The 14,001-nt window shown below is 43.3% G+C and overlaps 1 protein-coding gene across 3 annotated transcripts in view; it reads right to left on the bottom strand.

The window, feature by feature from the left end:
* Positions 1-14,001, bottom strand: part of plcd1.L (phospholipase C delta 1 L homeolog) — a 67,934-nt gene that overhangs the window by 33,815 nt on the left and 20,118 nt on the right. The window contains exon 1 of one of the 3 annotated variants that reach the window (XM_018267089.2): positions 9,772-10,109. The exons of 1 other annotated variant lie outside the window; for it this stretch is intronic. In XM_018267089.2, the coding sequence (XP_018122578.1) occupies positions 9,772-9,778 (7 nt within the window). In that variant the 5' untranslated portion in view covers positions 9,779-10,109. Of the gene's footprint in view, positions 1-8,485; positions 8,645-9,771; positions 10,110-14,001 lie in introns of those variants that run through there. One more of the 3 variants, XM_018267087.2, reaches the window with a different exon arrangement.

The following is a 14,001-nucleotide window of genomic DNA, read 5'->3' on the forward strand; positions in this document are numbered from 1 at the left end:
TACTGTAAATGATAAGGAAATTTCAAAAAAATTAACTGCTACAGTTGATAAAAGCTCAATAACGCAAGAGAAGTTTAGTTCAAGACATATGGCTTGGAATCTTTTGCACAGAGCATTTATACAATGTAATACAAATTTAAATCCTGCCCTTTAATTTTCTCCTTCTTGGTGTTGTAAAACAATGTATGTTTATGGGGTTTTAATAAAGCAGGTAAGTCGACATTGTGGGGAAACTATTAATATTCTCATGACATATGAGAGGGTGAAAGATTTGTGGTGGTTTTCCATAATCTGCTTGGAAAGAATGGAAAGAACATGTTCTACCGTTTATTTTGCATTAAATAATTCATGAAGACAGTGTATTATATGAGTCCATTCTACACCTCTGTATATAAATAATCTGTGTTCCGTCTGCTTCAGAAAAGAGAATACTAAACTGGCCCCAGGTATATAGCTAAGGATGCTGGGAGTATGAGCTGCTGGATACAAACAAATACTGTACAAAAGAAATAACACACCTCCTGTTGTAAAATCTATAAACATCAGAAGTCACTGACGAGTTACAGGACCATATAAAGGCACAGCTTAACTGTCAGAACAAATATTAATGGCACAATGCACAATTCATGCAATGAAGGATCACAGGGCGAGACCAACCTGTATCCAATCAGAACATTAGAATGATCACAGGCCTAGACCAACCTATATCCAATCAGAACATTAGAATGATCACAGGACTAGACCAACCTGTATCCAATCAGAACATTAGAATGATCACAGGGCTAGACCAACCTATGTCCAATCAGAGCATTAGAATGATTACAACATCCAGTATCCAATCAGAGCATTAGAATGATCACAGGACTAGACCAACCTGTATCCAATCAGACATTAGAATGATCACAGGGCTAGACCAACCTGTATCCAATCAGATGATTAGAATGATCACAGGGCTAGACCAACCTGTATCCAATCAGAACATTATAATGATCACAGGCCTAGACCAACCTGTCTCCAAGCATTAGAATGAACACGTCAACCTGTATCCAATCAGAACATTAGAATAATCACAGGGCGAGACCAACCTGTATTCAATCAGAGCATTAGAATAATCACAGGGCGAGACCAAGCATTAGAATGATCACACAACTGTATCCAATCAGAGCATTTTAGTGATTACAAGATTAGACCTGTAGCCAATCAGAGTTCTGAACAACAATTTTCACAGAGCCAATTGACAAGTTGAAAAGAAATTGCAGTTCACACTCTGTGAAAGAAGAGCTCACACTCATACTGTATTGAAGGTGTAAGAGAGAACCTTGGGACATCAGACTGGTTAGTCTGCTCCTCGGTGTATCTCTGTACAAACCAGTGGGCAAGGCTGCGGTATTTATCTAAAACAGGGACACATCACAATTCCTCAGAAATATCTAAATATTCTATGTATCTGCAGAGGTGGCAGAGCCTAGGGAATCTGGTTTTGTATTATATAATCTAAGTATGCATTTGGCCCTTCAGCTGCTGCTGAACTATACAGATAAACATTGTAACGCTATGGGCTCCCCTGTGGCCCAACAGCAATAAACCTGCCTTCCTGTAATAATTCCACTGGCAATAACAATAGGCTGGGCTCTGGCAGGCCCAAAGCTACACCCAAAATTCAGGAACAGCATCCTGATTTCCCCCCACTGAAACCACATGCCTCTGTATGAGCTGTATGAATGTTCAGATAAAATAGAAAAAGACCCCCCCCCCATAGTTCAAGCTAATGGTATGTTCCACCTTCTGTACAAAACCTTCCCTATCTACTGGTCCTGTATGTTTGCAATGTCTCTAAACCAGTACAATGGCCAAAAAGAAAAAAATTATGCCTATGAGGGTGTTCCTGAAACGCATTCCAGAAGATCAACATTCCCACAAGCCAATGCCATGTTACACTGATGGACCATACCAAAACCATATTTATTCCAGAAGATCAAGGTTCCCACAAGCCAGTGCTGTATTACACTGATGGACCATACCAAAACCATATTTATTCCTGAAGATCCACTTTTCCACAAGCCACTGCTGTGTTACACTGATGGACCATACCAAAACAATATTTATTCCTGAAGATCCACATTTCCACAAGCCACTGCCGTGTTAAATTGAGGGACCATACCAAAACCATATTTGTTCCTAAAGATCCACATTCCCACAAACCACTGCCTTGTTACACTGAGGGACCATACAAAACCATACATATTCCTGAAGATCAACGTTCCCACAAGCCAATGCTGTGTTACACTGATGGACCATACCAAAGCCATATTTATTCCTGAATATCCAATTCCACCAAGCCAATGCCATGTAACACTGAGGAACCATACAAAAACCTTATTTATTCCTGAAGATCTACATTCCCACAAGACAATGTCGTGCTTTCCTGAGGGACCAAGCCAAAACCATATCCCTCACAACTAGGGATGCACCTAATCTCCAAATGCTTCATGAAAGATACCAAATACTGCACATAAATATAGTTTGTACTTTGTAGTAGTAGTACTTCCCTGGGCCTGTTTAAAAATAGCAGAATACCATCCCCCTAATGGTCTCAATTTAGGTATTAGGTCAGTCTTGAATTGCTGATGCCAAAATCGGTAGGCTCATCAGTAAATGGGAAATGTTTCAGGCAGATTGTTGGTTTGTTTAAATTCAGATCTTTCTGGGAAGGAATCCTCATAATGAGGAACTGTCTAACAATTGCTTGCGTAAGGGTGCAATGTGCTAACAAAAACCTGACATCACACTTTGGCGAAATTACAAGATCAAGGCTAAACGGCATGGCCAAGGAAGCTTTCTAATATTGTTCATGATCATTTGTCCCCTGGGAGAGCTGTAGCTCTGGAGGAGGTGAGGAGATGATGGAGACTTAGGAAGAAGTTGATGCAGATTAAAATGAAGACGAGGTAAGGCGGAGATACCATACAAGTGGAGAAACCATACAGGTGGAGAGACCATACAAGTGGAAAGACCAAAAAGGTGTAGAGACCATACAGATGAAGAGAACATACAGGTGGAAAGACCATACAGATGGAGAAGGAGAGCTCTGAATAAGATTTATGGAGGGAAAGGGAGCGGCACCTTGGCTCAGTTTGATGTTGCAGTATAATACATTGTTGTTTACAGCTGACATTTAACTATTATAAAAAGGTTATTTCTATTGTGGCCACTCATAAAAGTAAAGGGTAGAGTCTGCGTCTCACGTTACATCCAAATGAATAAATGAATAAACTCACATTCACTCTATTCTCTGGCCGTCATTGCTTAAACTCCTGAACCATTTATCAACTCCGGGGCTCATTAATCAACTCCGGGGCTCATTAATCAACTCCGGGGCTCATTAATCAACACCGGGGCTCATTAATCAACACCGGGGCTCATTAATCAACACTGGGGCTCATTTATCAACACTGGGCAAATTTGCAGCAGGCAAGTATCACACAGCAACCAATCAATGATTAGCTTTTTTAGCTGCAGATGGAAAACCTAAAGCCCAAATGTAATTTGGTTACCATGGGTTACTGCCCCGGCGCAAATTTTCCCCAGTTGAGCCCCAGTGTTTGGTGATAGCCTCTAGCACTAGTGATGAGCGAAACGCGTTGAAGTCAATTGGGCGTTTTTACGTGTGACAATTTTTCTCACTCCAAACACATTAAAGTCAATGGGTGTTTTTTCTTATCGTGACTTTTTCGTCCGTATGCATTAAAGTCAATGGGCGTTTTTTTTCTTATGGGCGTTTTTTGCTGCAACTTTGTCCGCGGCAAATTTTTGCTGCAGCTTTGCAAAAATATTTGCACAGGGCAAAATTCGGAATTTCACCACAAATCCATGGCTGGCGAATAGATCGCTCATTACTACCCAGCACCCCATGTCATGATCACAATCAATATTTTCCCAGCAGACCTGATGGCACTGACATGCAGCTGAACAGAAACACCAGTGGGGTCACTAGAAGTGACATAACTACAGTAAAATCATTTCACTTGATGTTAATAAACAGCAGGAGCCCCATCTGACCCTGACGGCAAACAAACAATAAGCAATTAATCCACTGCCCTGATAACTGCTCTGTGAATCTGTGAATAAAGTGCCCTTTGCAAATCTACAGATAAGATATAAATGGCAATGAATTGGACAGGCTTTGTCCCATACAGACAAGACTGGGTTAAATTGCAAAATTAACACTTCCTCTGCTGGAAAGAGAACCTGTTTTAAGAGAAAGCGAGTGTGAAATCTGAGAGGTTAATTGTCTGGTTCCTTTCTATAGGCACTGGTCACGGCAACTGTATCCTGTTTCAACATTTCACTCCCTGCACCGGCTGGGGGTGTGGGAGCTTCAACATACACTCAACGTACACGTTTATCTAATGTGCCGATAATTGCAACCTCATGGCAGAATGCCGCTTTATATTCATGTGCATCTGTGGGTCTCAGCTCATGGAGATTAATCTGTGACCAAAATATGTTGCATGCAAATTGCAGCCCTGTAATTTGTTACCTGCAATCTCCTACAGAGTGCATAGCAGCAGGAAGTGGGGCGTGCATAGCAGCAGGAAGTGGGGCGTGTATACTGGCAGGACTGGGGTGTGCATTGTAGCACAGGTGTGGCATGTATAGCGGCAGGAGGTGTGGCATGTATAGCAGCAGGAGGTGTGGCATGTATAGCAGCAGGAGGTGTGGCATGCATAGTGGCAGGAGGTGTGGCATGTATAGCGGAAGGAGGTGTGGCATGCATAGCGGCAGGAGGTGTGGCATGCATAGCGGCAGGAGGTGTGGCATGTATAGCGGCAGGAGGTGTGGCATGTATAGCGGCAGGAGGTGTGGCATGTATAGCGGCAGGAGGTGTGGCATGCATAGCGGCAGGAAGTGGTCTGTGCATAGCGACAGGACATGTGAATTGTACAGTCAATGCCCAGCTCAAATGGACAGTGACAACCCCACTGGTTCATACAATGGCCACCCATGGTAGAGACGTCCAATAAAAAAGTTATTAGTGTATTCTTAAAGGCTTCTTCAGATCGGGATTGGTAGTGTGGCCCTTACCCTGGCTTCTATATAGGGATGCACCAAATCCTCTATCCAGGATTCGGCCGAATCCCTGAATCCTTCCTGAAAGATATACATATGCAAATTAGGGACGATAAGGGAAAACGTGGGAGGGATTTTTGTTTTACTTATAAAAATATTACTTTTACTTACAAAAAGTTAAGTGATTTCTATCCCCACACCTAATTTGCATATGCAAATTATAATTGCATCTGCCCTCAATCCAAATCCTGCTAAAAAAGGCCAAATCCCGAACCGAATCCTGTATTGGGTGCATCCCTACTTCTAAATCAAGAGTCCCTGTGTCGAACACTTACATCTTACAACTATTTTCAGCCCAAAATCATAAGCCACAGCAATCAATCAGAGATCACTTCTCATGAGTCGAGTTCAGAAAGTGGAATACAAGCTCACTTCTGATTGGCTGCTGTTCGTTCCTAGTTCAGGAATGCACCAATTTCTACTTTGGCTGTAATCAACCCAAATAGTGTAAGGAAGCTCTAATTGCACCCAAACACCCCCCTTTTCTTGAGAATGTGCAGCAATGGCCGGAGCAATGGAAAGAAGCAAATGCTCCAATGAGCAGGAACAGGCACATGATAAGTTTCTTTCTCTATCAAAAGGACAAGTGTCACGCTAACCCTGTACATTAAGTAACCAACCCACAAAGCATGAAGGGATTGTGAAATGTTTCTCTTTCTCCCCAGCCAGACACAACATGAGCAAGAATAATAAAGGCGAGCAGCTCCCCCAGGCACACGTGTGTACTGACACCAGCCCCCCGTAATGGCCCGGGGACAATCTGCAGGTGTGGAACCAAACAACACTCTCTAAACTGATTAAATGGAGGGGAGAGGTGATTAAAGGGGTTGTTCACCTTTAAATAAACTTTTAGTATAATGTTAGAGAGTGATATTCTGAGACAATTTGTAATTGGTTTTAATTTTTTATTATTTGCGTTATTTAGCTTTTTATTCAGCGTCTCTCCGGTTTGCCATTTCAGCAATCTGGTTGCTAGGGACCAATTTACCCTAGCAACCATGCATTGATTTGACTAAGAGACTGGAATATGAATAGGAAAGGCCTGAATAGAAAGATGAGTAATAAAAAGTAGCAATAACAATACATTTGTAGCCTTACAGAGCATTTGTGTTTTAGAAGGGAGTCAGCGACGCCCATTTGAAAGCTCAAAGAATCAAAAGAAAAAGGCAAATTACTATAAAACTATAAAAAATAAATAATGAAAACCAATTGAAAAGTTGCTTAGAATTGGCTATTCTATAACATAATAAAAGTTACGGATGAACCACCCCTTTAAAGGAGAGGTATCACCTTTTCCCAATCATTACTAGAACTCTTCCTGATCAGTAAAAAAGAGCCCTTGGCCATTTCTTAACTACTGAATTAAGCACAAACTAGTGGGTTTTTGATAATTATCCAATTTAGTGAGTCTGTTTTAACGTTTTTTTTGAGCCCCTATTGGCACCCCAGATTAGTTAACAACACACAAAAGTATTTTATTGGAGGGGTGGCGCTATTCTGTTGTGGTTAATAGCAAATGGGGTGGTTTTGATTGTCTTGTTCCCCCAGTTCTCTAAATGCCCCCCATTCACTTTGACTACAGGTTGGGGTGCAACTTCACATTAGGAATTGACACTGAACTGCATAGTGTGATGGGGAGGGGGGATTTTAAGTGTTTTGTCCCTGCCCCCCCCAAGTCATAACTTAAACCACTCCCCCACTATTTATATTCTAACAGTTGCGAAGGCCCCTCCTGAACAGCCAATTACAATTCAACCAGTTGTAAGTAACTTGTAAGCTAAATATTAGTGATGGGGGGCCATGAAAATATATTGTTGTGCAACTGGAGACCCGGGGGCAGACACATCACAACATTTGTACCTTCAGGCAACTTAACTTAGATGCATGCAACATGGACACACAGAGACCAGTGCAGTCTGCAGCATGAAACAACTGCTGATTGGCCGTGCAGGATATATGCATGGAACATAGATCCGGTCTGAGTGTGTACGTTAGGAATGACTAAGAGCTGCTGAAAGAAGACTGATATCCTGCTATGATTATACACAGAATATGCACCATAAATGGCTACAATAGGTAGATATGCCCAGCCACACTGTGCCTTTAAGAGTCCTCTGATTCATGATATACTCACATACAGAGTAATATAAATGATTTGGCAAGGGGAGAGTTATATTTACATTAAGCACAGCAAGATACACTAGGCTTTTGGAGATAGATTTGTGGGTGGGAGTAGTAGGGGCTCACTGAGAGACTGTGGGGTCCTGCACAGATTAAAGGAACAGTAACACCAAAAAATGTAAGCGTTGTAAAGTAATGAACATATAATATACTGTTAGCCTGCACTAGTAAAAGCAGTGTGTTTGCTTCAGAAAGACTCTTATAGTTTATATAAAGAAGCTGCTGTATAGCCATGGGGGCAGCAATTCAAGCCCAGGATACACAGTAGATAACAGATAAGTACTACTATAGTTTATATAAACAAGCTGCTGTGTAGCCATGGGGCAGCCATTCAAGCACAGGATACACAGTAGATAACAGATAAGTACTACTATAGTTTATATAAACAAGCTGCTGTGTAGCTATGGGGCAGCCATTCAAGCACAGGATACACAGTAGAGAACAGATAAGTACTACTATAGTTTATATAAACAAGCGGCTGTGTAGCCATGGGGGCAGCCATTCAAGCACAGGATACACAGTAGATAACAGATAAGTACTACTATAGTTTATATAAACAAGCTGCTGTGTAGCAATGGGGGCAGCCATTCAAGCACAGGATACAAAGTAGATAACAGATAAGTACTACTATAGTTTATATAAATAAGCTGCTGTGTAGCCATGGGGGCAGCCATTCAAGCACAGGATACAAAGTAGATAACAGATAAGTACTACTATAGTTTATATAAACAAGCTGCTGTGTAGCCATGGGGGCAGCCATTCAAGCACAGGATACACAGTAGATAACAGATAAGTACTACTATAGTTTATATAAACAAGCTGTTGTGTAGCCATGGGGGCAGCCATTCAAGCACAGGATACACAGTAGATAACAGATAAGTACTACTATAGTTTATATAAACAAACTGCTGTGTAGCCATGGGGGCAGCCATTCAAGCACAGGATACACAGTAGATAACAGATAAGTACTACTATAGTTTATATAAACAAACTGCTGTGTAATCAGTTTTTGGTGTTCCTTTAAGACCCTCAGGTAAAGTGGAAGTGAGAGGAGGAGGAGCGAGACAGCTGCTTTAATAGTGGGCGTGTCCGAGGAAGTGTGTGTTGCTGCGGGGCAGTGAATGATGTGTCCCCTCAGGGGTAGGGGATCCAGTAGCTACAATGAAGTTCTTACCCAGCTGCTTGGAGTTCAGCTGCGCCTCCCGCCTCCTGCTCTCCTCCTGCACCAGCTCCTGGGACTTGGATCGGGAGGGCTGTCTGCGCACACACTGCATCCTGCTCCCCGGCCAATGCTGATCTCCCGAGCTCCTGTCCCTGACACCACTGCTGGATAGGGAGGGGCGGGGCTGAGAGATGAGTGGGCGGGCCGGGGAGAGGCGGGGCGTGGCCATCAATGATAACAGGGGAATAAGTAAAATGGACTTTATATGCATTGTACCGAGTGCACAGCAGGGTTTAGGTAACTACACTAATGCTCTTATAGCATCAGAAATCTGCTCAGCAACCAATAACTCTCCTCCAGCCTGGCACTGGACTACACTTCCCATCATCCACTGTGACTCTCTATTAGTCATCTACACACTGTGGCATCTCCCATCACTCAGTCTCAAGCTGTTCCTGTACTACACATTCTACAAGCAGATTCTGGTGTAGTTCAGAAACAGCTGCAGGGAATTCTGGGAGTTGTAGTACAACAACAAACAAAAAATGACAAATGACCACGGGAAGTGATATTTGACCAAATTCAGAGAAGTGTTGATTTGGGGGTCAGTGACCTCCCGCCTACGTTTACAACTGTGATTGGATCAGATGCTGGTGCCGGGGCCAAAACTTGTGCTAAATAGTTGGAGAAAAGCCCCTTCTATCCTGGTCTGCTAATAATCTGCGTCTGCTACATTGTTTCAGGAATCAGAGCACTCTGTGCAGAGAATATAAACAGACAGACAGACAATAAGGGCAAGGCCAGACGTGGCGTTTTTGCGTCGTTTTTACATTGCGTTTTTAAAAAAGAACAGCCAGGCGTAAATACGCATAAACTGCACTACCACTGAAACTAATGGAAAACGCACTATGGCAATTCACACAGGGTGACTGCAAGCTGAAATCCGCCACAGGACGCCAGTATTGGCGTTTTTTAGCAGAAACGCCAATAGGTCAAGAAACTACCAAATCAATAGACTCTATGGGATCTGCACATTTGAAACCACACTTTACGTAAATATGCAGCGTATTTTAAATATGGCGTCCAAATTCAATGAGAACAATGAGAAGTGCATGTTGGGAAAAGAATCCTATGTGCTGAAAAACGCATGAAAAACGCATGTTGACGGACGCGTGTGGTTTCAGTGGCTGTTCTTTTTTAAAAATGCAACGTAAAAACGCCGCAAAAACGCCACGTCTGGCCTTGCTCTAAGAACAAACATACACTGAGCACAGACATATCAAATCAGTACCACTTACCTGCCATTATTTTGCTTTTAAACAGTGACACCTACTGTTAAGACTCAGCAACTACAAGGAGCCATTGATACAAGTGGGTTGATCCAAAACCCATAGCAGGTTTACCCATGGGTCGGTTGGGTTTGGTTTGAAATTTGGGAAGTACACTCCACCTCCTGCTCCTGAGATTCCCTGTCTTGGAACCAGAGGTGTGCACAGAATGACATAGAGATCGGAAATATAGTGCTACAGATTAGGTGTGGGTCGGGTGCTAGTTAAGTGTCTGCATGCATCACTATACTGAGTAAGCAGAACACTATAGCACTAGTATTGCACAAGAGTACTAACCCAATTTTATCACCAGCAGCCCAAATGTTTTTAGATTTTTAATTTGGTCAGGTGCAAGTTGAGCAAAGCTTGTGGTGGGGCTACTGCAGTCATGGACCTCATGGTAAGGGGCACTGCAAGAGACACAAAAGTGCAATATGCAGGTTGCAAAGGGGGCTGGGCTTATGGGGAGTGGGCAGTGTTTGGGAGGATCATGGATGGGGTTTCTGCTAATGGGGAGCGACTGTCATTTTTTTTCCCATATTAATTTTTGGTTGAGCCCAATGACCAGGATAGCCGGTCCTGCTGTGTGTCTCATTCTTGTATATAGAACCATAAAGCAAGACCAGCTGTCATGTTTGGAGCACAAAAAGTGTACAGTAATCCATTCCTTTCCCAGGCATTTCTACACAATATTCTCAATGATGTCAAGCACAAGTTTGGCATTGGTACAGCGAGGGAGGGAGGGATACCTGTTTGAAGAGGGATAGTAAACCCTAATGTGTGCTCTGCCCCTTGCACCCCCTGATTGCACCCCTTCATAGTAACAACTTCTCCTTTCCAGCACTGAATTAAAGGGGTGAATAGCTGAGCTTTGTTGGAAAGAAACCTTTAATTTGTATTTATTTATATTTGCTCTTTGGGGAGTAATTACTGTGCTGAGTAACCCACACCCAGCCCTCGGTGCTTAGTAGCATGTTTGTGCTGTACACACCACGGGTCTACTGATACTTCTAATCACACACGGGCACAACATGTGTTGTAACCAAGGATACACAATCTAAACACAACCCTTATGTAATATGTGACTATCCAAATAGGTCTGATGCAATTATTCAGGGGGTCCAATGGATATGGACTCATCCAGGACAAAACAAGGTTTCCCAACTTGGCCCATTATTATCTGGTTATACACCAATGAGATATTATGTCACTATGTACAACTGCGGTATAATAATGATACTTCTCTGTTGGCCGTTATTATGCATTGTGATTGGCTGTGGGAATGACTGTCCAGATATTGGGAAAATATGGGTAGATTGTATTAATCTGAAGCACATGTGATAGAATAGGGCCCATGCATTTTCAGGTTCATGGATGGTCAGACATAGTTCCGAATTGGGTCATTGGTCAATATGATTTTATGTTTCAGCCAATCAGCTTTGGTATGTTAATGGGATGTTTACCTTTACATAAACTTTTAGTATGTTATGGAATGGCAAAGTTTTCCATTGGCCTTCAGTATTTCTTTTTTATAGTGCACAACCAATTATTAGTAAGGGAGCTGCACGGTCATTGATAGTAAGGGAGCTGCACAGCCAATGACTATTAAGGGAGCTGCACGGCCAATGATTCGTAAGCGAGCTGCACGGCCAATGATAGTAATGGAGCTGCATGGCCAATGATAAGTAAGGAAGCTGCACGGCCAATGATTAGTAAGGGAGCTGCACGGCCAATGATTAGTAAGGGAGCTGCACGGCCAATGATATGTAAGGGAGCTGCATGGCCAATGATTAGTAAGGGAGCTGCACGGCCAATGATTAGTAAGGGAGCTGCACAGCCAATGATTAGTAAGGGAGCTGCATGGTCAATGATTAGTAAGGGAGATGCAGGGCCAATGATCAGTAAGGGAGCTGCACGGCCAATGATTAGTAAGGGAGATGCAGGGCCAATGATTAGTATGGGAGCTGCAGGGCCAATGCTTAGTAAGGGAGCTGCACGGCCAATGATTAGTAAGGGAGCTGCAAGGCCAATGATTAGTAAGGGAGCTGAACGGCCCATGATTAGTAAGGGAAATCAACGGCAAATGATAGTAATGGAGCTGCACGGCCAATGATTAGTAAGGGAGCTGCACGGCCAATGATTAGTAAGGGAGCTGAACGTCCCATGATTAGTAAGGGAGCTGCACAGCCAATGATTAGTAAGGGAGCTGCACGGCCAATGATTAGTAAGGGAGATGCAGGGCCAATGATTAGTAAGGGAGCTGCACGGCCATTGATTAGTAAGGGAGATGCAGGGCCAATGATTAGTAAGGGAGCTGCACGGCCAATGATTAGTAAGGGAGCTGCACGGCCCATGATTATTAAGGGAGCTGAACGTCCCATGATTAGTAAGGGAGCTGCACAGCCAATGATTATTAAGGGAACTGCACTACAGGAGAGGCCCTGGCGCATGCCGTGGGAGAGACAAATTGCACACAGATGGAGTTGCAATTTTTACAAATGACGTGATTCATATTAAAATCTACGCTGGAGAGATTTGCCATGTGACACAAGGGGGCGCTGCCTGCTGTGTTTACGTCTGAAAAGGCTTATTTACTAACACAAGAGCTAAAGTTCATGCAAAATTGTGCCAATGCATGATATCCACAGAATAGATTTCCTGGGAAGGACTTTCTTTCTGAAACGCACAGTTTTTAGTGGCACAGTTACCAAAATATTCCTTGTCCGACACAGTATGGAGCCAATGATTAGTAAGTGGCTAACTGGCTACTTCTAGAGGGGACTGTAAACAGCAACAAAATTCCCTTTTGGCTTAAAGAATTTGGGCAGCTTTACTGCATATAACAAGGCCTGCACTTTATTTGAGTCCAGTTCTGCTTTAGGCACCCAACCTCTGACTTAACTTATAATCACCACAAGTCCAGTACATAGTGTGTATGTAGGTTTGGACTAACGCGTGCAAGGTCCACCAGGGGCCCCTGTCTGCTCACTCACCCAGGCCCGGATTTGTGGAAAGGCCACCTAGGCCCTGGCCTAGGGCGGCAGGATTTTAGGGGGGTGGCATGCTGCCCAACCACACCCACATTGGTTCAAAAATACTGGGGATGCGCTGGAGATACAATAGTTTTTAAATTTCCCATGCGCCAAACCCCATTGCTCTGGTAAAAGGGAGGGGACAGGGGTGATGAACGCAGTGGGCCTAGGGGCGCCCACTAAGTAAATCCGGCCCTGCACTCACCCATTCTCAGCCCCACCCCCCATGTTCGTACCTTTATTCGTGGCAATCAGGGGAGACAGAGCTGCAGGGGAGCAACAGAGCAGGAGGGTGACGGCAACGGTGAAGCAGGTGGTGGACTGGTCTGGGATGGCAGAGCCCACCGGGCAGTTTCCCAGTGTCCAACCAGTCCAGCCCGACTCCATGTGCATGCACTGATCACTAAGAAGTACCCGCTTCCTCTCAGCTCCAACACCGGACAATTTTTGTAACAATTTTCTTCTAAATACATACCTTCCAACATTTTGGAAACAGAAAGAAGGACAAAAAGATTTGCCATGCGGAGCTCAGCGATTTTTTTTGACCACGCCCATTTATGTTACCACCCCCCCTATTTACCTTGTCCATTTTACAAAATTTGGCAGGTTATGAAAGTATGAACAGATTGCTGTGGTTGTTTTCTTTTTATATGTTATTAGTTATGCTAATGAAGGTGAATTGCCCTTTAAACTGTGAGTCTTCGTTCTTATCTAAAACTGTTACAAAAGTATCTTAAGTATGTGTTCTCTGCCAAGAGCAAATTAAGTTAGAAACTTTGTATCATTTTCTGGCTCTTCAGTGCAGCAGATTAAAGGGAAACTCGGGACATATCTGTACAAATCAGCGACTGGGGGTTGAGCTGTCAAAAAAAATGAATAAGAGAGGGGCTGAATAGAAAGATGAGCCTGGTTAGGGTGTGACAATAGCACTAGAACCCAATGTATTGCACAGAAACAGACTCTCACATACCTAAAATACCTCTTCACTAACTGCACAGGAATTTCAATTATGAGAGGAACTGGGAACTGTATGAAAACCAAATAGCTGAACCTCACTGAGCATGGGCCGGCCCTGCCCCTTATTATGCAGCTGTGAATCAGCTCTCACCTCATAAGTGCTTGGGCTGCTTGCATGTAATGTACAGCATTTCTTGTTAATTAGAGGGCC

This window comes from Xenopus laevis, chromosome 6L, assembly GCF_017654675.1.
Source record: "Xenopus laevis strain J_2021 chromosome 6L, Xenopus_laevis_v10.1, whole genome shotgun sequence".
In the NCBI taxonomy this organism is placed as follows: domain Eukaryota; kingdom Metazoa; phylum Chordata; class Amphibia; order Anura; family Pipidae; genus Xenopus; species Xenopus laevis.